This window comes from Bactrocera latifrons, unplaced genomic scaffold (genome assembly GCF_001853355.1).
Source record: "Bactrocera latifrons isolate USDA-ARS-PBARC rearing strain unplaced genomic scaffold, ASM185335v1 scaffold_123, whole genome shotgun sequence".
NCBI lineage: Eukaryota > Metazoa > Arthropoda > Insecta > Diptera > Tephritidae > Bactrocera > Bactrocera latifrons.
The window spans coordinates 126511-150296 of NW_017534664.1; the positions used below are offsets into that span (position 1 = coordinate 126511).

General features: G+C 36.9%; 4 protein-coding genes across 4 annotated transcripts; 1 reads left to right on the plus strand and 3 right to left on the minus strand.

Moving 5' to 3' along the window:
- Positions 1–5212: 5212 nt before the first annotated feature.
- On the minus strand, positions 5213–11247 carry LOC108978505. Its single transcript, XM_018948838.1, has 3 exons — positions 10497–11247; positions 10319–10441; positions 5213–9745 (listed from the first exon to the last, which is right to left on the minus strand). The coding sequence occupies exons 1-3, from the start codon at positions 10875–10877 to the stop codon at positions 5579–5581; spliced, it is 4671 nt and encodes a 1556-aa protein (XP_018804383.1). The 5' UTR covers positions 10878–11247; the 3' UTR covers positions 5213–5578.
- A 1491-nt stretch (positions 11248–12738) lies between these two features.
- On the minus strand, positions 12739–17481 carry LOC108978506 (glutathione S-transferase E14-like). The gene is made up of 4 exons (XM_018948839.1): positions 17248–17481; positions 16970–17179; positions 14415–14537; positions 12739–13114 (listed from the first exon to the last, which is right to left on the minus strand). The coding sequence occupies exons 1-4, from the start codon at positions 17389–17391 to the stop codon at positions 12812–12814; spliced, it is 780 nt and encodes a 259-aa protein (XP_018804384.1). The 5' UTR covers positions 17392–17481; the 3' UTR covers positions 12739–12811.
- Positions 17482–20002: 2521 nt separating this feature from the next.
- LOC108978518 (protein PTCD3 homolog, mitochondrial) lies at positions 20003–22307 on the plus strand. The gene is made up of 3 exons (XM_018948856.1): positions 20003–20434; positions 20499–20894; positions 20961–22307. Exons 1-3 carry the CDS (start codon positions 20111–20113, stop codon positions 22197–22199), a joined length of 1959 nt encoding a protein of 652 aa, XP_018804401.1. The 5' UTR covers positions 20003–20110; the 3' UTR covers positions 22200–22307.
- A 44-nt stretch (positions 22308–22351) lies between these two features.
- On the minus strand, positions 22352–23598 carry LOC108978519 (probable palmitoyltransferase ZDHHC24). The gene is made up of 2 exons (XM_018948857.1): positions 23174–23598; positions 22352–23110 (listed from the first exon to the last, which is right to left on the minus strand). The coding sequence occupies exons 1-2, from the start codon at positions 23403–23405 to the stop codon at positions 22497–22499; spliced, it is 846 nt and encodes a 281-aa protein (XP_018804402.1). The 5' UTR covers positions 23406–23598; the 3' UTR covers positions 22352–22496.
- Between the last annotated feature and the right edge of the window lie 188 nt (positions 23599–23786).

Genomic DNA, 23786 nt, shown 5'->3' on the forward strand with positions numbered 1-23786 from the left:
ACATATATGTATTTCTAATAACGAATATCAAATCAAATTTTCCATTATAGGTTAACAGTAAAACAAAAGCAGCAGCTGTTATAGTTCCCTATATGAATAGCAGTTACCTAAGTGCAAGAAGATTTCAACAGCAGTGACAACCTAGGTCCCGTAATTCAAATCTGTGAGACAACTTTTTCTGGGGTAGGTCAAGTCAATGAACTATACTCGTATACATATATAGTGATAAACCAGCTACGGGTAGCACGTTACTTGAAGGTCAAACCGGTACAAATTCCACTGCTATTCCGGTTAAAATTTGCAAGTTAATAAATTCAAAATAATTACATTTTCTTTACCTCTAAAAATGCGCACTCTATATTTACAGTTTCTACGCTTATAGTCAATGCGCTTTTCAAATGATCCATTCACTTGCATTAGATGAAGTATTTAAGCTTTTGTGGTATTTTTCATTATTTCCATATGTCAATATTTACTCATGCTAACTAATTTTAATCTCAGCAATCGAATTACATTTCAGCTTTTTGACTCCTACATTGACCGCAGATATTATGCACATATAATAGTTCACCTGAAAACTTATAACAATCAATTAATAAATATATGAATACAAAATCTACTTAAAGACTTTACTAGGCACTAATGTCTAATTGGATCAAAGCTATGACTATAAACTTTCCATCATGACAATAATTTGAAATCGTTCGGTCAGAAACTTAGGCATCAATTAAGGAACTTTTGAAATTTACAAATGACTGCAGTATAATTCGCATTTCCAAATCGGCAGCCGCAGTGTAATTGTGTATTCCTGCCAACTTTATTCAAGTAGATATGTATGAAAGTTTGATAGAAACGAATGAATCGGAAAACAAAAGCAAATTCTAGCTTGATTATAAGCAAGCGCTATAAATATTTTCAAGTAAATGACCATTGTATAATATAAAATATTGACATTTATATACGTACATGTCTAACATTTATTGTGTATTGTGTAGAAATGAATATAACCGGCACTAATTATGCAGAGATTGCAAGTTTATTTAATGCTCAAACAATTGTCGATTGACAATTTAATTTATTACTAAATCTATTCTTAATTTTTGCCAACAAAGAGGGCTTTATCATAAACAAAATTATTGTAAAACGTGTTATCAATTGAAAAAATTACTCCTGACAATAAAACTTTGATTATACATATACATTTTTCGAAAAGTACAAAAAAAATTTCCAGACTGTTTTGATGGTGTTAAAGATAAATGTCTTCAATAAAGGCGAAAGTGCAAGGCGGCGGCTGAAAATGATAATTTTGTCATCAAAAATGCGCCAGCCTTTAGAAGTTCGAGGTTGACTCGGACCATCATATAATCCAGCGGCGGATCCAGAAATAGTTTTTAGGGGGAAGGAATAAATATTTACTTGAAACTTGAAGATTTTTATACCAAATATAGTAGTCTTTATACAGTTTAATATCATTATGTAAAATTTTCAAAGTTTTTTGGCTACCAAGAGGATACTTTGTCTAAGACCTAATCGTAGATATCGTAATGAAATTTGGTACACGTGTTTCTTGGTAAAAAGAAGAGGAAGCTCTAATAAAACTATAATTAGGCATGGGGGATCATAGTACAAATTTGGGCTAAAAATTTCTAAACTGTGGGCGTGGCCCCGCCCCTAATAGGTTTACCGACAGTGTAAAAGTTAACAAAATCCATTGACGTTAAATCTTCATGAAAGCCGTGTCATTATCTGACAAAGTACTTGAACCTAACTGGTTTAACTGATGCAAGTGGTTTCTCCGCTGACACTCGGTCATCGAACATGAAAGTAACCTTTTTAAAGTTAAAACAGTTTTGACTATCAAGGAAAAGCTCCATAAAAGCTTCCACAAACAAATTCACTTAAGCGTTTCACCACTTAGAAAACCTAGCGAAGGCGAGTAGAACGAAGAAGAAGTTAACAATTAAAGATTATTAATTGGATTCATTTTTTGTAAGTTGTAAAAATGATAAACTTTTGGACTTTGCTTGGCTTATACACTACCTTTTTCTAAAATGTCTCTTTCATGCCGGATTAGCCCCAAAACAACTTAATAGTTAGTCATACATTTAGCGCTCCGGCCAGGCGTCTTCTCTCTTTTACGATATTAAATTAAAAGGAGCGACCCCGTTAATGTGAAGCTATAAGTTCGGCAATTATACCCAATTTCAAAAGGAGGGATCGCAGCTACCCACAAAATTATTTGCAAACCTATTGGTTGGGGAGAAATTTGATGAAATTGTAAACAGGATACTTTACACAACAACCTAAGCAGATGACAATGTGTTTCATTGTAATTAGCCTAAGCCAAAAGGGAAACAATAATAATAATAGCAACAGCAAATGAAAACGAAAACGCAAAGAACAACGTAATCAAAAGTGGCCACGGCTTTTGTGACCTTGTGACTTTTTCGGACTGTAAAGTTATTGCATTATAAAACCTTTTGCTGCATTAACGGACTTAAAGGATGTAAAATATTGGTTTGATTTAATTTCCACAGCAGCTGGAAAGCCAAATGCTGTGTAAAATATTGATTTATTTTTTAGGCATTTTATTATTATTTTTTTTTTTTTTTGTCCTTTCACCATTAAGATTTTTATGAATCCTGCGGGTGTCTGCCGATTTATAACCTGTTACAAAATTTTTATGTGCAACATTTCCAGCAGGCTGTGAAGGAAGTTGAAATGTATACAAATAAATGTATACATATGAATGTATGTAACACATTTTTCGTAATCTCTTGCAATATAGACCACAACGGGAATGGCTTCCGCCTAATATCCCACACACTTACATACCCTTCGTGTATGTTTTCGTACCCAACTCATTACTTTGATGGGGTATTAATGTCTTTCGGGTTGTTTTGCGCACTCGTTGCTTGTGTTTTGTTTTGTTTTTTTTTTAGGCGCTTGTTTGCCATCTAAGGGCTCTTTTTCATTTTTTAGACCTCCGCCTCGTACCATCCAGACATCGATGAGTACTTGTCTATGGTTGTCATGGTCATCATGGGCATATGTGTGCGTTAGGCAAATATCTTTGTCATAGTCATCTGCCTGCTTTTACGGTTAAACGTTAAACTCGAGCTCTACGCACTGGCATCCAGTTACATATTGATGATTTGACCGTCATCTGAATTTCATCCTCACACCCTTCGCTATTTGCAATTCAAGCCGAAATTGTGTTGGTTTTGTGTTTATTGTGAGCAACTCGGAAATTATTGTCAAGGCTCTTGTTATCAGCTTTCATGCGTTATACTCAAACCCTTTATATTTCACCTACACATAGGTGTGTATGTATTTGTGTGAATCTGTAAATATTTTTTCATTTTACGTCCAGTGTTTGGTTCACTGTCGTTTAAGGACACTCGAATTGGTAATGCGTTGAAGTATAATTGAAAACGTGTGAAAAATAAGGGGTTGCAATTATTGTGCGCAGATTGTTGAAAGTTTGGGAAATGTTTGGGGGCCAGTAAAGGCGATTTGTCAATCAGAAATACAAGATATATTCAGATAACTCAGTTCTTAAGTAGGGTAGGTAGTTAGATATGAGTATTGCCACTGTGGGTTCGATTAGCACAGCACTATGGTCGGACTTCTATAAACTTCGTACTGCCTTTTGTGGATAGCCATTCAGGGTTTGCTGCCCGATGTTCTCCTCAAATTCTCTGTCTGGTTCGTGCTAGAGCCGGACACACTTAGTGAAAGTGGAAAGCTGTTTTCTTATTACATCTCCGAACCCCTTAGAGATTAAAAGATCATCACGTGCGCGGATCAGGCATCCTTGAATTTCTTAACGAGTAGCGCATCTACAGTTAGCGACGGCTTCAAAGGCCTCGAGTTGATGCTTTTACCCACTAAGGATATCCAAAAAGTACACGTAATCTGCACCGTTATTCATCCTCAGAAAGAGGAAGTCGCTACCTTAAAAACCCAACTTAGAAAAACCTTAATATATTGAAGAAAAATATTATTTAAAGACAAATAGTTAAGYGACACCCAACAAGCTATGTCAGCAGAAGCACTCTTCAAGGATCTTTTATGTGTGATAGCGCTGAATAGAATAATACTTAAACTCGATGGAGAAGCTATTAAAACAGTAGTATATGTTGACTGTATCAGGTATGTTTAATTCCACAATCAGGGAGATTATGGAAAGAGCCCTACGAAGGTTACACCGATAGGCCACGAACAACAGACTTGCTGTTAATCATAGTAAAAAGGAACTGATGCTTTTCACAAATACAACCGAAATATCTCAATTTCATCTTCCCCACACTTAATGATAAAACAATTTCTCTTTCCAATACTGCTAAATATCTGGGCGTTGAAATCGAAACTAAACTAAATTGGAAGATTAACTTAACCATCTAAGCAAAGGTAAAGCAGACTATATTCTCTCAAAATTAGATTACATTACCGGGTGAAGAGACACTTCGAGTCCAAAATGGGCTAAGGAGTGGTTGCGGGTGCATACTCCAATAAAGACGAAATCTCACTATATCCGACTACCAAACTCAGCCAGCATATTCCAAGTGGAAGTACTAGGTATAAAGAACGCCTGTTATATGGATACAGAGAGCAACCATATACACGGATAGCCAGGCACACTGCTGGCATTGTCGACGGCACTAATTAATTCCAGAGTAGTTGCAATTCCAGAAAGACTTTAAGCTCAGTGGGGAGTAAACTCCGCATGTCATTAATTTGGGTTCTCGGCCACAGGCACATTTTCGATAATGAAAAAGCGGACGAGTTAGACACACTTAGAGCCGCTCTAGATGAATCCGAAGCGGAGTTGATACCATATCCGCTAGGAACGATCAAAAGACAGCTTTACACTCACTATGAAAAAATAGATCGGTATGAAAAGACAGGAATCAAAGACTTACTACAAAGGTCCTTGAATAGTTTTTTCATACTTACTGCAACTATAATGGGACACTGGCCGTTTGGAGAACACACGCTAAAAATGTGTCTGCCCTATAACAATTCTTAATTAAGATATTAATACAAAGAAGGATCTAATCGACATTGTCGATACCTTTTGCAGCCTCATACTATAAGTCATATTTAAACATCTGCGTTCCAATATGTGACAAAATTTATATTAATTTATTTAATATATTTCTTTTATTTATTTGAAATTACGAGAATATCTAGAATTTTAACTGTTCGGGTCATCCCTTCCTGTTCCTAGTAGCATTATTTGCCTAAGGAATATGCCATTTTTATTATGGCTTTGTTGTCCAAGTTTTGCATTTTCGGTCTTCGACATTTTCTTCTGGGTTCGAGTATTACAAATTTCGTGGTAAGCCTAATATAATTTTTGTTTCACATTGATTACTTTATTTTTAGCAGTTTTATTGCACAATTATCACATCATAATATTACAGTAGCTGTGGTTAGATTTGGTATATATTCTAAACGACAAGAAAAACAACCCTAATTACTAATATCTTATATAAAAAAGCCTTCTCATATATTTCACCGACCCACAAACTAGTTACCGTTAGTAATGATTTTGAAAGCTGTAAATTATCGATCACATAACTCGCCCTCTAATATTGATACTTTGATCGGTCCTCCGCTGGCTACCACTTCTATGTGCTGTCGGATACGGTCTATCTCCTTTACGACGTGGAACAAGTGTGCGCTCTTCTCCAACCATTGTTACTGGTGCAGCTGCTGTACTCAAAACTGGTGTAGGGGGTGCTGTTTGCTGTTCAATACATATCGGCTTATTAAGCATATGTTTGAGATGTTCTGGAATGGTATCTAAATCAGACATTGGTGTGTAGCCAAATGTGGAAATCACCACATTTGCAGAAGGCCCATGAGTACGTGGACCGTTTGTGGGTCGTCGTAGTGCTGGTGCTATCATATTACCTAGCGGACGACTTGTGCCAACAAACAAAGGGGCGACGTTTTTCGATTCCATGGGCGTATAACCAGTGATAATAATATTCGGCTGACCCGGTAGTGGTGTAGGTTCCATATCAACAAGACCATCATTTATCATGGTTCTATTTATAACATAACTTTTGCTTTTGGATGCTTCAAGCTTATTCTTTTCTTCTTTGGATGATTTAACATCACTTGCAGATAAAATGCTGGCCTCGGTGCGTGCAGCCCATGACGGGTATGGTTTGGCCATGTCGTTTGGCTCGGCGATTGATACTTTCTTGGTTGGTACCAATACTTGTACGGGTTCACATACGATCGGCGGCACTACGGATTCGGGCAGATTTTCCATATTCAACGAATGCTGCGCTATTAATAGCGGATTTTTCGATTCGGATTCCAAAATTATTTTATCTGTTGAATTCTTAAGACCAGTAATGATACTTGTTGAAGGTGTTATGAGTGTGCTTTGAAAAGGTTTTGTACTTTCCGTCATGCTATTTACTATAACAACTGGCGTCCCATCCTTTTCTCGCAGTGTTCGCATTTTTAATAACATTTCCTTAATCCCATCGGACAGTGTGGTTGATTTAGTATCATCGAAACTTTCTTTGTTGACTTGCTTTACGGTTGCTGTGAGTATTTCGGCCAAAGGTCTCGCGTCAATTTTTTCATCGGCATTACTAGTAATATTTTTCGTCAAAGCTTTATCTGTTACTTCTGACGTTTTTGCTGATTCCATAAATTTCATCTTTAAATCAGCTTTTCGAAAAGGTTTAACTGAGCCGCATAACGGATTGGCTTCCGAAGTAACGGCGCTTAAAGACTGTAGCGCCTTTGCTACCGTACCAGCCCGTGGTAGAACATCTTTAACCGGCAATGATGGTGGTAAAGTTGAAACTATATGCAGATGATTTGGTGGCGGTGGTGGAGGATGTTTAGGAGTCGCTGAAGTTACTTCTTTACTGATATTATAGGACGGTGGTGGTGGAAGTAAAGGAGCTGCTGAAGTTAGTTCTTTAATGGTATTATAGGGCAGTGGTGGAGGAAGTGGAGGACTCGCTGAAGTTAGTTCTTTACTGACATTATAGGACGGTGATCGAAAGTTCGAGTTTACAACGTTCAGTGTTTGTAGTGCCTTGGCCACCAAGCCTACTTTTATGGTGTCATCCTCTGCAACAATGGTGTCATCCGAATTACTAGTTGGCGGGGATGTTAGTTTTGGGGAGATATGAATAGTTTCAGTTAGCGTTTTCAATGTGCTACTAACAGTACCTACTGCGGATGTTGGTGTTGCATGTTCGGGCGCATACTGCAGGGTTACATTTGTGCCTAATAATGACGTTGGAGTGGGCAAAACTTCGTTCAAAGGAGGTGGTGTTTTGTTGCCTATATTATCGGAGTGTGGTTTCGTAGCTCTCTTCTTTTTATTTTTAGTTGTGGGTTTCTTCTCAACTACTAGTTTGTGCTGTTGCGTATTAAAACTCTGTCCAGGCTTAGATGGACTAGTATCAAAGAATTTTGTTGGCTGAGGACTCCCCAAAGTTTTGAAATTTTTTGTTTGAAATCGTGTTGGAGTTGGATATGTTTTCTGTTTACTTCTCGCTACAAAATTTTGGCTTGTTGGCTTCATTTCCTTGTTAACTAGATTCGATGAAATTTTTGGTCTTGGTTTGGGAGACTTTGGAGGTTTCTGTTGGCAGCGCTCTTCATATCTATGTTCGCCTAACATTTTCATCATTGTTTTTGATTTCACTACGATAACAGTTGGCTGCTGGAATTCATTTTGCCCTTCCACTGCTGGTGGAAGAGTCCCTTGGCAGCCTCCTTCAACTCTTTGCTGATTTCCTATATTAGGGACTTTTAATTGCTTTGTTGCACTAAATTTGGAGGAGTGACCAATAAGTTTTTGTATGATATTTGTCGATGAATCAGAACTTTCGACCATCGTTCCTACCGAATCGCTTTTCAATTTTTGTATTTTTTTATCTAGATGTTTAGCATTCTGAGAAACTTTTGTGTGCGCTGTCAAATTTTGTATGGCTTTTGATACATTTGACATATTTGGCACTTTTTTACAACGGGACCGAAAAATGGACCCTTGAGAACGATTAGAACAAGGCGATCTCGTGCCACTTGCAAATAATCCTCCGCTATTCAATTTCTGTGCGAGTTTGCAAACTTTTGATTCTGGCGCGAGAGATTTTCTTCCCGGTAATGACTTCAAATCACCTGATTTCTTACGTAAAAGCTTTACTGTGCTTTCAGCTGCAACGTCGGTTTTGGGCTTCACACTTCTTTTCTTGCCCAACCGTTCATGTGGTTCAACCGTTGGTTTGGAACTTACTAACCTTGTCGTAGGTGTTGTCTTTGCTCGCGGATTTAGCTTTGGTATTAATAATTCCGATGGCGGTGGTGGAAATTCTTCATCTTGAGAGTAATTTTCTGGTGATGGCGGTGGTGCAGGTAACAGTAAATTGGGCGCGACGACACCACGAGTATAACTTAGAGCTGCTTGTTGACCATTAATAGGTAGACCTTCTGGTAGTAGAGTTTCTGCAGGTTTCAATTTCGTAGTGTCGTGATTTTTTGCAAGGCTGTTGGATTTTGTGGCAGTTGAGGCTTTCTGCGACACCTTATAGGGCTCCCTCGAATTACAAACAGCTATTAATGGAGAAGCTTCAGATAGGTTCCTGATGTTGGTATTCGAACTACTTATTATTTTCGCGACTTTTATTGTTTCCGAGGTTTTCGGTGACACCTTATTGGTCTCCGTGGAATTAATACTTGATATTAATGGAATAGCTGCTGGTGGTTGTAATCCAATTTCATTTTCTTCAACCTTTTCTAGAAGTATTGTTGACTCAACGCCACCATTCAAACGACTTAAATTGTGTGCCTTGATCAGGCTCATTGGTGCTGAAGTAACTTGACTACGTTGTTCTTTATCCGATACTGGCCATAAATCATTATTTTCAAAGACTTTCATTATATCTTCAGATGCTTCAGCTGCATCCACTTTTTGTACATTTTTCGCCATATTAGTTAAATCTCGCGAATTTTCTACCTTCGATGGTAAATATCGTTTACGCTTGGGTGGCACTGGTGGCCTCTCCTTGTGCGCACCGCCTAAACTTCTATCTGTCAAAATGGGTTTCTCATCTGTTGGTATTTCAGAGAAGGCAACCGACTTTTCCATGTCATTTGAAATAGTAACAGATGTCTTCGATGGAGTTGGTTCCTCAGGTATTGGCGGAGGTACAAAATTAGGTTCGGAAAATCGTGCTAGCTCCTTCTCAAGTTCTTCATTCAATATTTGATTAATTTTCGTTTTGGCAATTTTGTTGATTTCATTAACAATTTTCGGAGCCACTCCCTCTATCAGTGTATTTGGTTGCATTTTTACGTTACTCTCGTCAGTAATCTTCATTGCAGGTTGATCTTCTAAATACGTTATTTTACCGTTATTATTTTTTGTGCTCAATATATCAAGTGTGGGTTCTGGTCCACTGACTGTTTGTATGCTAACGCTACAACGATCCGGACGTGATGGAAAGCCTGGTATTTGAGATTCGCGCAATCCGGTGGTAAAACGTTTTATATCTGATTTGAATTGGAATTTTGCAAAATATTCGACAATTTGACGTTGCTTCTCAATGCCGAACTCATTAATCTTCTGTATCGATAAAGAGCGCATGCGCCTATACCAATCATTCAATTTCTCCCATCTTTTGCGATCGCCATCTAAGGGAAACATCATGTCCAAGGCACCAAGGCAAGCGACAAAGGAAATATCAGCTGCAGTTAACTATAAAAAACAAACAGAATGGGAGAAAAGTGATACATAACAGGCTCTTAAAGTGGTATGATAAAGTTCGAACTGAGTACTTCGCATCTTTAGCCAACTGTGTGTTTTGAAAGAAGAGAACACTGAGTGAAACGAGTTAGAATCATAGCCCCACAAAAATACTAGAAAATATCACCGGTTTTTACAAATTTTGTATGAATCTAGCAAAACAATTTAATTGAGGAAAACCGAGTTAAGCCTTTTCGAAATCGATGCCGGAATAAATGTTTTCGTTCGTTCAGATAATGTTAAAGAATAAGTACATAAAAAAGTATTTAGAAAGAATTCAGAAATTAAACGAAATTTTCTCTCATTACTTTAAATATTATTTACAATAACAAAAATAACTGTTCTATTTTCACTTATGAGACCCGAAAACTTTTATTTAATCGCCATTGACTGAAACCTCGAAACGCTTCGAATATATTTAAAATTAATATTTCAACTTCCTCAACTTTACAGTTGTCTTGTTAATCCTAAGGATCTCTCCTATTAAATCACACGTCCCCAAAGTGACCACACCGTTCCACTCACCACAGATCCCGCCATGAACTGGCTATCGCTCAGATACGCTTCCATTACATCATAGGCATGTTCCACCTTTTTTTGATGATAATCCACATCTGTTTGATAAATGGTTTTTCGCACTAAATCTGTCTGTAATACAATCATTGTAAACAGGTAAAAGACGAGTAGAATACTTGATACTTACCATCAAATGCCCATGTATGCGATGCAATACTTGACTCTCGAAGAATAGGCGCGACAACACGCAACAATGCCTTTTGTAGCATTTCAAAGCAATCAACTGATTTGCCTTTTCATTGTCATTATTCTCACAAACATAAGAGAATATCGCATTGCCGGTGATGATGAGATCCTTGTGCACCATTGTGGGTACGGTGAGTGCTGGATTGATTTTCGCATAGGCCGGTTTCAAGTGTTCACCTTTGATCATCTCGACGGCGCGCAGCTCAATGTCGACATCCAACATATTCAAAATCATTAGAACGGCACGCGAATGCGGATTTATGTCGTCGTAATACAAAATTGGACGTACATTATAATTACTATTATTGGCAAACATTTTCATGGAACGATTATAATTTGATTTTCAAAATTTTACGCAGTTTGCACTTTTGCAATGTGATTAGTTAAGTTTTATTTTTATGCTAAAGAAAGACGTTGAAAAACACTGACAATTTATTGTTTTTGCTGATGATTAGAAGAATTTTATACAAATCATTTCCGAAGTACTTGAATTTTGAAATTAAAGAAAAATTTTACACATGACTTTCACCTTGATTTGTAAAAAGAGACTGATTGTTGAGTTTACAGTTTTATTACACCGAAATGGAATTAGAAAGCAATGAGTTGTAGGGGCACTTTTCAAATGATTGTTACATACAAATTAGAAGATTGAAAGGTAATTGAAACGAGTGAAATGAATCTGTTTCAAATTATGTATTTCACAAGAATTATAGGAGCAAGATAGCGCCACTTCATATGTGTCCCAGGCTAAACAGAAAACAATGACAGTCAAATCTTGGTGTCAACTTTATCGTGCATTATATATATATGACCGCATTAACATCACAAAAATATACTTGAAATGTGATAAATAAGAGAGTCGAGGCAATAATACTTTGATTCGTCTTTTTAAGGAGCGACCCCTTTTAAAATATTAATATTAAAATATTATTATAAGTTAGATTTGATGATTAGTCGAGCTTTTACTTTATTTTTATTTGTGTGTGTTCGGCTTGATGCTTTTTACCAGATGAGAGTTCTACTCTGTTCTTCTTTAGAGCAATGTTACTTTTAGTTTCATGCCACCTTCAAATGGATTTAAAAATGGTTTGTCAGATATACTCCCAGATTTGGCAATACCCATCTTGATTGATAAGGAAAGGAGCAATAACTGTGGTACATAGTGACTCATCTAAACACTTTGACCGACATACCACATCTACCTATTGGGATGACCTGATTTAAACCGCTCCTGGTGGCGATGTAAAGCTTACGAATTTTTGTCGGATGGAGAATCTTCGAAAGATACCGTTGTATTGTCGGTGGCATGCACTGTTCCAACCCAAATGCTACAATATGTTTGGGATACAGCCATCATTTTGAAATAGGACGACTGTATACCAAACTCTGACTCCATCTTCATAGTTCTTTATTTTTTGCGGGACCACCGCCATGCATTTCTTCACAAGGCGAAGCTTTGACCAGTTGACTCTACATGTACATTCATCTCTCGCTCTTTCACTGCTACTCTTTCCTTCCATGCTTTAAGAAGAAAGAAAATGTGCCATGCGTTTTCACCGCCGTCAGTGCTACCAATCACATTGTGTCATACCGAATAGTGTTGGAAAGGTGAAATTTTAGCTTCATTTAACAAAAAAATTTAATTTAAGGAAGGTGAAAAAAAGTTACAGCTGTTCAAAAGTGTTTGAAAATAAAGAAGAAGAAATTCGCTATATTTTGAAATTTTTGTATAAAAAGGATACCAATGAAATTTGTGAAGTTTACGGAACAATGGTTGGCTCGCTTTCATTCAGGAAATTTCGAAATATCGATTTACACTGATGGAATAATGTCTCTAGCGAAAAAATGGCAAAAAGTTATCGACCATAGCATAGCATAGGTCCACCTATGTTCGCTTATATGAAATAAAAACAAAAGGAACCTAATTGACCGATTTTATTCATTTTTAACACCAGGCCATATTGTCATTGGGAAAATATGCCTAACTAGTGCACTGAGGTCCTCATATTCGATATCTAGACCCTTGAAAAAGCTTAGTGTGATTTCGACGCATTTAAGTTAGGAGTTGACAAACATCAAAATATAAATTAAATTTTTAGTACAATTTTTTAAACAAAAATATTGCAACCCTGCTTGAAACTACTCAATTAAAAATGTATGTAAATATTATTAAAAACATTTAATTCACAGTATATCTATGTATGTATTTAAATATATTATATATGTTTACAGCTCTCCTATGCAAACATTTGTTTGCTACTTTTCAGCGGCTTTTGCTTGGCACTCAGCGTTTGCCTCTTCAATAGCGACGTCTTCTTGCTGCTGCTTCTCCTCCGGCGCCGCATTTATGCTATTTGGAAATTTAAATTTACCAAATCGTTCGATGACAACACAAAGTTTTTCCAGTCCCGTCTGATTAATGTGATATACCGGCAGTGCTTGCATGCGCCCAAACCAATCGTTCAATAGAGGCCATCTATCTGCGGCGCCAGCAGCAATCGGAAACATTAGATTCACCGTACTCAATGTGGTCACGATGGAGATATCGGCAATTGTCATCTGTCGAGGCAACGCAGATTGTATGTATGTACATACATTGGGATACATTGGAAATGCACATAAATAAGTAGTCGTAAATAGTTGGCAAATATGTACATTTTATTTTAATGTGAATTTGTGTGTGTGTGTGTGTGTGTGTGTGTGTAGTGCGGGCATGAATTTGTGTAAATTTCGGTAACTGACACCCCAGTTAATCAAATGAAATTGCGGTTAGTCTGATTGATCTTTCGTAATAAATCGGGAGAAATAATAATATTATAACAGTAAAGTGAAGGCTGCTGAGTGTAGTGAAGATAAATATGCATTACTTTTAGCGAATGGCTTTTTACATTAGGGTTCTCCAAAAAACATTTTAAAACTTTTTTCTCAACTCTTAACCTCCCATATACATCTCACATCTCAGTAGTCTTTTTTTGACAGATCACGCGCGAGCCGTATAAATCTGTCATGTTCTTTTTGTTCAGTATTGTATGGCATTTGGCATCGTCACTTATCACACATCGCATTAATCAATGGATTTATTGAGAGAACACTTCGGTGATTAAATAATTTCCGGCTTTGGCCGGTCCATTGACCACCAAGATCGTGAGATACCCCTCCCTTAAACTTTTTCTTGTAGAGATATGTAAAGTCTAAAGTCTATGCGGACAATCTCGCTTCGATTCAGGCTTTGGAGCAAAASATCACACGTGTCATTCGCCAGTTATCAGTCGAAAAACTCGAACGGGTCATCGAAAATTGAACTCAACAGATGAACCATCTGAGACGTAGACGCGGCCAGGATTTTTCTTTAAAAAAGTATGGAACCGCGAAATGGATCACCTTTTACAATATCCGAAGAAAGTGTTGAGATCGGACAACTATAGCATATTGCCGCCATACGAAATGAACAAGAACAATATTGTTCTCTTTCTTGTTTTCTTTAACTTTATATTTTCTCAACCATAGCAGATAATATCGAAAATTATTATTTTTTTTTTATTTTAAAATTTTGCTGTATATTCGTAAAATACGTATAAATATTCCCGTAAAGTATAAAACAAGTGATAGACTATATTTTTATTTAATTTTTAATTTCAAAAAATTTGTTTTTACGATTACACAAGAAAAAATTGGAAAAAATACTTATTTAAAATTGCAAATATAAATAGTTAGCCCAATTTTTTTACATACAAAAATTAGTAACATTTTACATGTATTTACGATAAGGTATGATAAGGTATCTTACAGACATTTAAAAACTACTAAAATTTTGTCAAATTTTTTAATACGCCTCTGTATAAGAGGTTTTTTTACTTACATGATCACCCGCCATATATTTGTGCCGTCGCAAATACGTCTCCATCATATTGTACGCCTCCAACAATTTGCGTTCGTGCAAAGTTAAATCGACACTCGCGAAACCACCGCGCACTATACCGGACTGAAAATGCCATATAAAAAATAGTAAATAGTTTTTTGTTAAAAATACTTATATACTTTAATACTTTAAACATCGTTATTTACAATTTTTTTACTATATACATATATTTTATATACAGGGTTTGTCCGGAAAGTAATAGGACTGAGTCGATTAAGAAAACTTAATTGAACCAATCGTTACCTTTCTTTAAAAACTTTCATAATTGGCCAGCGCGATTTTCAAGCATTGAAGGCATCACGGAAGGTATTCTCCGGAATAGTCCTGGTCTGTAGGGCGGCTGCGAAAGCATTGGGATGCCGGCCTTGGTTAGGTAGCTGTTCACAAGAAAGGCGATGTGAACCGGGGCATTGGCGTAGTGCACCTTGACCCTTCGTTTGAGAGTTTTCAGGGCTTCCACATAAAGCTTGACGTTGACGGTTTGCACAGGAGAAACAAATTCATGGTGGACGATGCCTTCGATGTCAAAAAAGACGATGAGTTTAGTTAGCTAGGAATGTCCTCAACCGAATCCAGTCGGTGCGCGCACCCTCCAAAGAACAGTCGCGGCGGAAGAAAATCAGTTCTATTAGTTTCCGGACAAACCCTGTATGTTATTCATAAAGAATCGAATTTTATTGAGCAAAAGTCTACTTCGATTGACACGGAGTAAAATTGAACCTCAGATCATTGATAATGTTGTTGTTGTAGCGGCAGAAACATCCTTGAAGTTACTTAGAGGAATACTGTCGAGTTGAGAGACTTTGTCCGGATAAAAATCCGTTCCGTTCCGGTTATTTATATCCGACTGTGGTGGGAACGGTAAAGTAAAAGCAATGGGTACCGTCTCCTCTAGAAGTCYGATGTTTCCTTTCGAGAGTATAAATATCTCACATAATTTTTTCAGCCTTTCGCATACGACTTACAGTTTTTGGAATTCAAAAAATTGCCCCAATCATGAACAAGAATACTACCAAAGGTCGAAAAAGTTCGCTCACTTTAAATCAAATCCTCGAACTTCTAGCGGTATGAAATTTACTCGTAACCGGTCAAAGCAGAAGAAGGTTGTTTTCAATCTTCTAGTTTTTCATTTTTCTAAGGAATAATCGAGGACTAGCAATTAAAAATTCAATCCAAAATTGTAGCAGTTTTACGACGCTGAGAAGATTTTAGACTATTTTGACAATGTCGGCCTTGAAAATGCATTCAAATCTGCGACCAATGAATTGATTGTGAAATTTTGCATTTTTTTTTTTTTTTTTTTTTTTTTTTTTTTTTTTTTTTTTTTTTTTTTTTTTTTTTTGTTTGTAACCTCCTAAAAGTGGTTTTGAAGGGTTAGAAAGCTTCAAGCTCATTTGATGTTTCTTTAATAATATTTTAGGAACTTTGTGAAGGCTAAAAACGACTAACCAGGAGTGTTTTTGAATGAGCCAGTCTCGTTCTCGAACTCAAGCAAGAAAGATGTTGCTCGTAATATTGTTGTTTTCAACTTTTGGAAGTGGTGATTGAAGATTAAAAGTAAGTATGGAGTTTAACGACGAAGCTGAGAAGAAGAAAGATTTAGACAATGACAGTTCTAGAAATGTATATAAAACTGCGACCAAAGAAATGTAGTGTTTTTTGTTTCCACTTCAAAATGCTTTTGATGGGATATAAGACTTCAAGCTTCTAGACATGTCTCAACACTCACTTGACACTAATTAAAAAAAAAATTATAAGGACATGAAAGGCCTAAACAGAACTAAACAGAAAGTAGGATTTTAATGGATCTCGGTAAAATCTCGTACTAAACTCCTCATGCCTTTGAACTAACTTCAGCGATTCGTTGTGCGACGCATTTAAGCCTCACTTAAAGGTGGTGACTGTGAATTCAGCTAATTTTCAGTATTTCCTTTCTGTCTTTTGCCAACTCTCGTCTGTGGACTTAAAGTGTTTTCCTTGCCTCTACAATTTTGTAGATATGATAAATTGAAAGTGTCTTCACATAACTTTCACCAAAGCGACACTTGAAGATGAATATCGATCTTAACTTTTCAATCTATTGAAAATTACAGCAGCCATAAAACATGTACGCATGTCACCACGCTTCAAAATGAAGGGGAGAATGTAGAAAACATTTGTGGTTTAGTTGTTTCGCAACGTTAGAAATTTCATCAATTTGATTAAAGCCATGACTTAATTTAGCTCGAAATTATTTGAAACTGCTGAAGCCAAAACACAAAAAATGGAGAGTCACAAGCGTCATTGTACATTTAGATTTTGGAATTTTTTGTTTTTGGAAAAGATGTATCTAAATGATATAGAGTAGGTATACATACATATATATATGTAAATCACGAAATACGAGTTTTTTAAATTTTGTAAAACATTTTTAACTAATATTTTTTTTAATATAGAGAAACAATTTTGAAAACTTTTTCATACGAAACTTATTTTTACTCTTTTAAATTACTCACCAAAAACTCACTATCTCTTCGGAAGAGCACCGTGCCCTCGAAAAAGAGCATATTCCACACTCGTATGCGCTCCTCATAATTTAAGGGCCATAACTTGTCGTCTTTATCATCCTTCTCGAATTTCTCACAAAGGTGCGTAAGAATAATATGGCTGTCGGTAATAACCAGATTATCGTGAACCAAAGTGGGCACAGTGTGATTTGGATTCAGCTATAAGCGTTCAATAAAACGGGTAATTAACAACAAAAACACGTATTTATATCACATTAAATTTTCACCTCTAAGAATGATTTTTCCAATTGACCGCCCTTAAACAAATCTACATATTTATGTTCCACATCCAAGTCCAACAATTTGATCAGCATCATGCAACTGCGTACTGGCGGGCTGACATCGTCGTAATACAATGCCAGCTTGGACATTTTATCACTGATATGCAACGCGGAATAAGTATAAATGGAAATAAGCCGAAATGAGTTGATCAGCCGAATTTTAATGCTTATGCGATTTGAACGCGAGAAAGACTAACTTCAGCGATTTGCTGAGCGGCGCTTTTAAGCCCCACTTGAAGGTGYGACAAATATCTGTAAATTCACACACACACATAATCGTAATACATTTTCATTTACATATATATGTATATAACGTTTCTATATATGTATGTATGTGCATAAACCGGCATTATTTTGCAAGGGTAATTGGATCTATTGCAAACTGTGCCTTGAAGATGCTTCAACAGTGGCTTACAAATGGTTTTGGTTTTTCTGTATATAGTCTAAACCTATTGTTGTTGTAGCGGCAGAAAACCTTCCTAAAATAATTTAGAGAAATGATGCCGAATTGACAGTCCTTAGCTGGAGAAAAACCCGTGTCCTTTCTAATAATTTAGACCCGACTGTCGTGGGAACGGAGTCTACGCCTCAAGTACCTTTGAATTTGGGTTAAGGAAACTCGTTATAAAGAATAATGTTCGATGGCCTTCCGACTGCGGACGGACAACGGTAAAATGTGGTTTGTATTGGAAAATTTTCGATGGTATCCGGTACCGACGTTTATACACAAGAACAATCAGTTTCAGTCAATTTGTATGGCAACTATAGTGAACCGAAAAATTTCATGCAATATTATAGCGTTGCTTTGGGCTAATTTCGTGAAGATATCTTTTCAATTAAAATCTATTTCCATTGAAGAACTTGATTTCGATAGTTCAGTTTGCATGGCATCGATATGCTATAGTGGTGTTGTTGTTACTGTAACGGTTATCTAGTCACCGTTTGGGTGCTAAGGCTTAGATAAGTTATCATCGAGGTTATCCAACTGCTGTTTCGACGATGTCAGACCATAGGAAGATGTTAGATTAGAGTCATGCGTGGACTTGTTGCATGCTGGACATATATTTGGTGTATCCAAGTACGCCATTCACTAAGAGGCAGTCGGTGAAGGTGTTAATGGCTCCACTAAGAATGGCGATCAGTAAATATCTGATGATTGTTGTTTTCTGCCTAATGTCGTCGACGTAGTTAAAGAAAGACCTCTTGATGTTTCTTGGAGGCTGCTCCGCTTCAAGCAGACTCTCTAGGGATTATTTCTGCGCAAATATGTGAAAGCGGAATTCGTTATATTCCTTAACCAGAAGCATACGGTCCTCACTGTGGAGGTGTTCTATCGGATATATTAAGAGGTACCCGAAGTGGTGGGTTTTGGAATGTCTGAAGCTTCTTCATGTGCGTTGCACTGCACTTATTGGTGCGGCGTTGTTAAGAACCGGCCGTCCAATCGCCTTGTCTTTTTCCTTTAGCTGCCGGCTAACGACTTTAGGTTGCGCCTATGTACTTTGGCACTTACCGCGGTCCTATAGGATGTGACGGAAAATAGGCTGTCTATTGTCACACTCAAAACCTTAGGATTATTGACAATCGGAATTTTAACGTCATCGACTGCAGCGTCAAGGTCTAGTTTATACTCCTTCGTCGGGTTTGTGAATATCGTCGCTGTGGATTTAGTGGGGGAGTGTGTTCGGTTCCTTGCAGAGAAGCAGCGAAAAAGATCGGAGTGATAGCCGTTTTCTTTTAAGTACAGGTCTTCGATTCCAAGGTGGTAGATGGAGTTTGGAAATGTGGAAATTAGAAAGTAACGTGGAGAACACACCACCATGGGGAACCCCCGGTTTAATTCTTCTCAATTTGGACTTTTTACCTTGAAACAGTACGGATAATTGCCGATCGCTCAGGTAGTTCATAGTCCACCTCTTCAACGCTGGAGGGAGCGTGGATTTTTCAATATCAAAGTTTTTTGACAAGTCCAACCCTACAAGGATCGTCCTCTCACTGGGTGATTTTTGGTTGAGATCTTAAACTATCTACGTATGCCACAAACTGCTGGTGGTGCTGGACACTTTGCACAGAGCATGCTGTTGGTCTGCTAGTGTCCACAAGTCTTCACTACAGAGGAAAGGAGAGTTGTGGGGGCGATAAGAGTCCCCTTTATTGACTGGTTTCCCAGGTTTTAGTAGTGTGACTACTCTTCCATCTTTACACACATCAGGTATTTAAAGAATGGTCAGCGACAGGTTGAAAACCCTAGGTTAAGTAACTTACTCCCATCGAGCTTAGAAGCTTTAGCATTAGCTGAGCTATAGTGGTCCATTATAGGCGCTTCGGACAAAGTGTAGCTCGTTGGAGCGAAACGGAAGAGTGAGAAATATCTCAAAAACTAAAACAAGATTTTGTGAATTATCATTTATATAGTAAATATATATTTCATGGAAGTTGCAACGTTTCTTATGCGATGTTTAAGGTAATATTGTTATAAATTTATTGTTAATATTAATATATATGTTTTACAAATCATCGGTATACAGTTAGCCACTTTGAAATTCGAAAGAAAACCCGTTTTTTCCTCCCACCCTACTCCCTTCTATCTTAAAAATAGCTTTATAATATAAAAGGAAGAACCATACATTGTTCAATGTAAATTCACCATAAACACTGCTCAGCTGTTCAGCTGTCAAAGGAACATCAGGGCATGACATAACCTTTTAATTTTTACTTTTCCGATACTTGCGCGTATTTTCTCGTAACAACAGTAATTTTAACAAATTTTAAATAAATACAACAAAGTTTTGTAATATAATAACAAACGATGTATTTAACGCGTCGGTTACCACGACTTTGCACAGGCACATCACAGTTGCTTACAACCAGCAGCGGAAGATTCAATAGCAAAGTAGCTGCGTCGGAAGATCGCATTGAAATACCTAACCGGGTACAACGTTCTCCTACGGACATATTAAATGCATTGGCTAGCACAGTAGGACGTGATCCAACGGCACCACATTATAAATATCATGACGATCCCTATTTAATACCAATGTCCAATGTGGGTAAGCGTACATTTGCTATGGCACAAGAGGCCGGACGTAAAGCTGCTAAGTTTATAAGGGAAGAACATCGCGACCTTTTTAAGGTAATTTTTACGGTATAATTAATTATTTTTTTATATTATGTTACACATTCAATTTGTTTAACAGCACCAAGAAGCTCAACCGTCTATTGAAGCATTTGCACCACAAATGGTATTTACAGAGGAATCCGATGTTAATGCTGATACATTACAAAGCTTGATTCGACACTCCCAAATAACCGATGCCATAACAGTATACAATTTAATGAAGCAAAAGGGTATTGAAATCAGCAACGATTCAAAACAGCAGTTACTTGAGCTAATATGCTTTTACAATAATGAGGAACCATTGCCGGAAGAGTGGATTGAGGAACGTTGGTTTAAGGCAAATGCAGATGCACGTGAGCGCAATCGTAAAACATGGAAGGATGGCGAACTAGCTGAACAGCTTTTCGGTGAAATAGAACCAAAAACTGCGCAATCGTATGCCGCACTTATAAGGGGCATGGCAAAGTATTTCCAAGTGAGCTTTGTGATATTTTTTTAAACATAGAATGAATTTAATTAATATATAAAATTTATATAATAGGCTGAACGCGCTTATGCACTACTACAAGAAGCCACAGGGAAACAATTTGAGTTAGACACGCAAACTTTTAACGCCGTTATAAGTGTATCGAATTTTTTAAAAGAAACAGCGGATCAGCGCTGGGAGCTTTGTCGTGACTTACTTCAACAAATGGCTCATCAACATTTGTGTCCTAATTTGAGCACATTAAATGCGTTACTAGAAGTAGTAAGCACTTTCGGCAACTTCAAATTTGCACGCAGCACCGCTCTAAAAGTACTCGCAGAATTCAAACAATTGGAAATTGAACCAAGCYTAAGTACGTACTACTATCTGTTGATTATATTCTGTCGAGAGCGAGGACCTGTTTCACACATCATAGTCGATATCTTGAATGAGATAAAGGGCCGCGAATTTACTATACAGCATCCGAAGGACACATATTTCTTTGCTACCGCCATGGATGTGTGCCGCAATCACTTACATGATAAATCCCTAGCAAAGAAAATAGACGAATTATTACATACTGGAAATAATTACGATTTGATTGGTGATACTTATAAAGAGTCGGTATACTATCGACATTATTTCGCGCTGCTCTGTCAGACTGAACCTATCGATGTGTTTATGAAGATATACGATTTACTTGTACCTAATGTGTACATTCCAGAACCGGGTATAATGGAAGAAATATTGAAAGCTGTCGAAATGAATGGCGCTGTCGAACTTATGCCGCGCTTGTGGTCCGACATGGTGGTTTTTGATCACATATCACGTGAAAGTTTAGTCACACGTACACTCCAAATATTAGTTGATAATCCTGCCCACGAAGATATACCTTCTCATCAATCCATACCCGAGCAAGTGGGTAAAATCGCGTTGGATATTTATAAGAAAATTGCCGAACCCGAAGGACGGCGACCAAAGGATTTGCAGTTTACAGGCAAAATGATCGGTGATATATTGATATTATTAGTGCGAAGTGGGGATTTTGAAAAAGCCAGCGAGGTGTTTACCCATATCGACAAAAACCAACATCGCATACCGGGCACACCTTCCGAGAAATGTCTTCAGGAATATGTTGACAGTTGTATTGAGAATAAGGCGCCTACAAAGGCTCTAACTTGTTTGCAATATGCTGTTGAAAATAATATGGACTCACAACCAATGGCTGAAAGAATAAACGCCGGTTTCACCCTTAATGAGGTACATTTATCGAAACTTAAATCACTGGTTGGAGAAAACTTCGTAAGCAAGTGAATTTGTTAAAAAGGATGATCTGTAGTTATTTTGTATTTAAACTAGTTTCGTAATGATTGAGTATCTTTGTTGTGGCAATAAAGTTGTTACTTTAGAACAAATGTGAAATTCAGGTTAATTGTTCAACTATATAAAATTATAGATAGAATTTTTTTTTTATTAAACAAAAACTGGTTAAAATCTACAAACAGCGTAAAATTCGATTCGCGTAAGATAAATGCTTATAAAAATTCACATAATATACGGAATTAGACTAGAGATTCTTTTCTTATATTCGCAATTGTCAATACTGAAGTTTTATCGACGCTTTTCCGTCTCGTCTTTAACATTCTCCCAATGTATACCATCATGCGGTAATTCACTCTGGATGAATGGTGATATCCAAGTCAAGTGCATACGCTTGCCCAAAACCATTTCCAAATTTCGTTGTAAGCCAAGATCATACCGTTTCGCATCCCGCTCACAGTCCTTACCCCCACGTATTATAAATGGAGCATGATAAGCAATAAGCACAATAGAATAAGCACTTGTAATTATATTGAGCATGTAGATGAGCAAATAAAAATTTTGCCACGAAACATCGAGGCAGAGCATAAACATCGGAAATACGATTTTGATGGCGGTAAACCAATTGACGTAGGACTCCGAGTGCAGCCACCAAAAATAGATACTGTTATAAATGGCAGCATATGTGGCACCAATGGCCAAATAAAGAACAAAGAAAACAAAATAACGATGATTTTGATGCCCAATGCATGACCCAGTAAAGCCGCAATGATGATCCCGTTTGAGTATGCATGTATCACATATGTTACAATGCCAAGAACGTGGTGGAGCCAACATTTCACACACCGAACAATAGCGCCAATAGAGACGTTGACGTTCATTTGTCGGTGGCATTAATACCACAGCTGCAAGAAAAGAACGATGTATGAATTAATTTAAATGGATGATGTTTCCATGCACAAACTGACTTCTAGCACTTGTGTCTACTAGCATGCATGCTAGCATATTCGCTTTCAAGTTAAATAGCAAGAATATTCCAAATAAGCATGTAAGCCAATATATTGTTCCATTCGTCGCATGGAACTCAGGGAGAACAACGGTCAACTCAAATACAAACGTTATTGGTATGAAAATTATCATCATTAAGCAACATCCAATATCGCGCAAAGTGCGCGGAAAAAACTTACGCCGCAACCGCATATTTAATAAAAGAAATTTAATATGATTATTAGTCTTGTATTTTAAAGATTATTTAACACTTTTAAGTAATATAAATAAATATTTTCTACAGATTTTTGCCTATTTGCAACGAATATTCTTATTTTTCTGAATAATTATATTCTCTAAAACCAGAGTTACCGCGTTTATATTATTTGTATTTTATAGGCGCGTTTTGATTTTAGCCGGAAATAGTCCAAAGTAATATTATATATTAATATAAATTTATATATTATATTATAACATACATATTGACTTTTCATTATATTTATTTGTAAATACAAGTTTTAACTTTTCTGGTGAGAGCATTTTAAATATTTAATATTTAAAATATATTTTCTGTGATGATAAGTTTTAAGGCTG

Coding starts and splice junctions, on each gene's coding strand:
- LOC108978506 (XM_018948839.1), bottom strand. CDS start 17,391: ATGTCCAAGCTGGCATTGTATTACGACGATGTCAGCCCGCCAGTACGC. Junction 17,180..17,247: donor TGGAAAAATCATTCTTAGAG/GTGAAAATTTAA, acceptor GAACGCTTATAG/CTGAATCCAAATCACACTGT. Junction 14,538..16,969: donor GAAGAGATAGTGAGTTTTTG/GTGAGTAATTTA, acceptor TGGCATTTTCAG/TCCGGTATAGTGCGCGGTGG.
- LOC108978505 (XM_018948838.1), bottom strand. CDS start 10,877: ATGAAAATGTTTGCCAATAATAGTAATTATAATGTACGTCCAATTTTG. Junction 10,442..10,496: donor GCATACATGGGCATTTGATG/GTAAGTATCAAG, acceptor ATTGTATTACAG/ACAGATTTAGTGCGAAAAAC. Junction 9,746..10,318: donor AGTTCATGGCGGGATCTGTG/GTGAGTGGAACG, acceptor TGTTTTTTATAG/TTAACTGCAGCTGATATTTC.
- LOC108978519 (XM_018948857.1), bottom strand. CDS start 23,405: ATGCGGTTGCGGCGTAAGTTTTTTCCGCGCACTTTGCGCGATATTGGA. Junction 23,111..23,173: donor AGTAGACACAAGTGCTAGAA/GTCAGTTTGTGC, acceptor CTTTTCTTGCAG/CTGTGGTATTAATGCCACCG.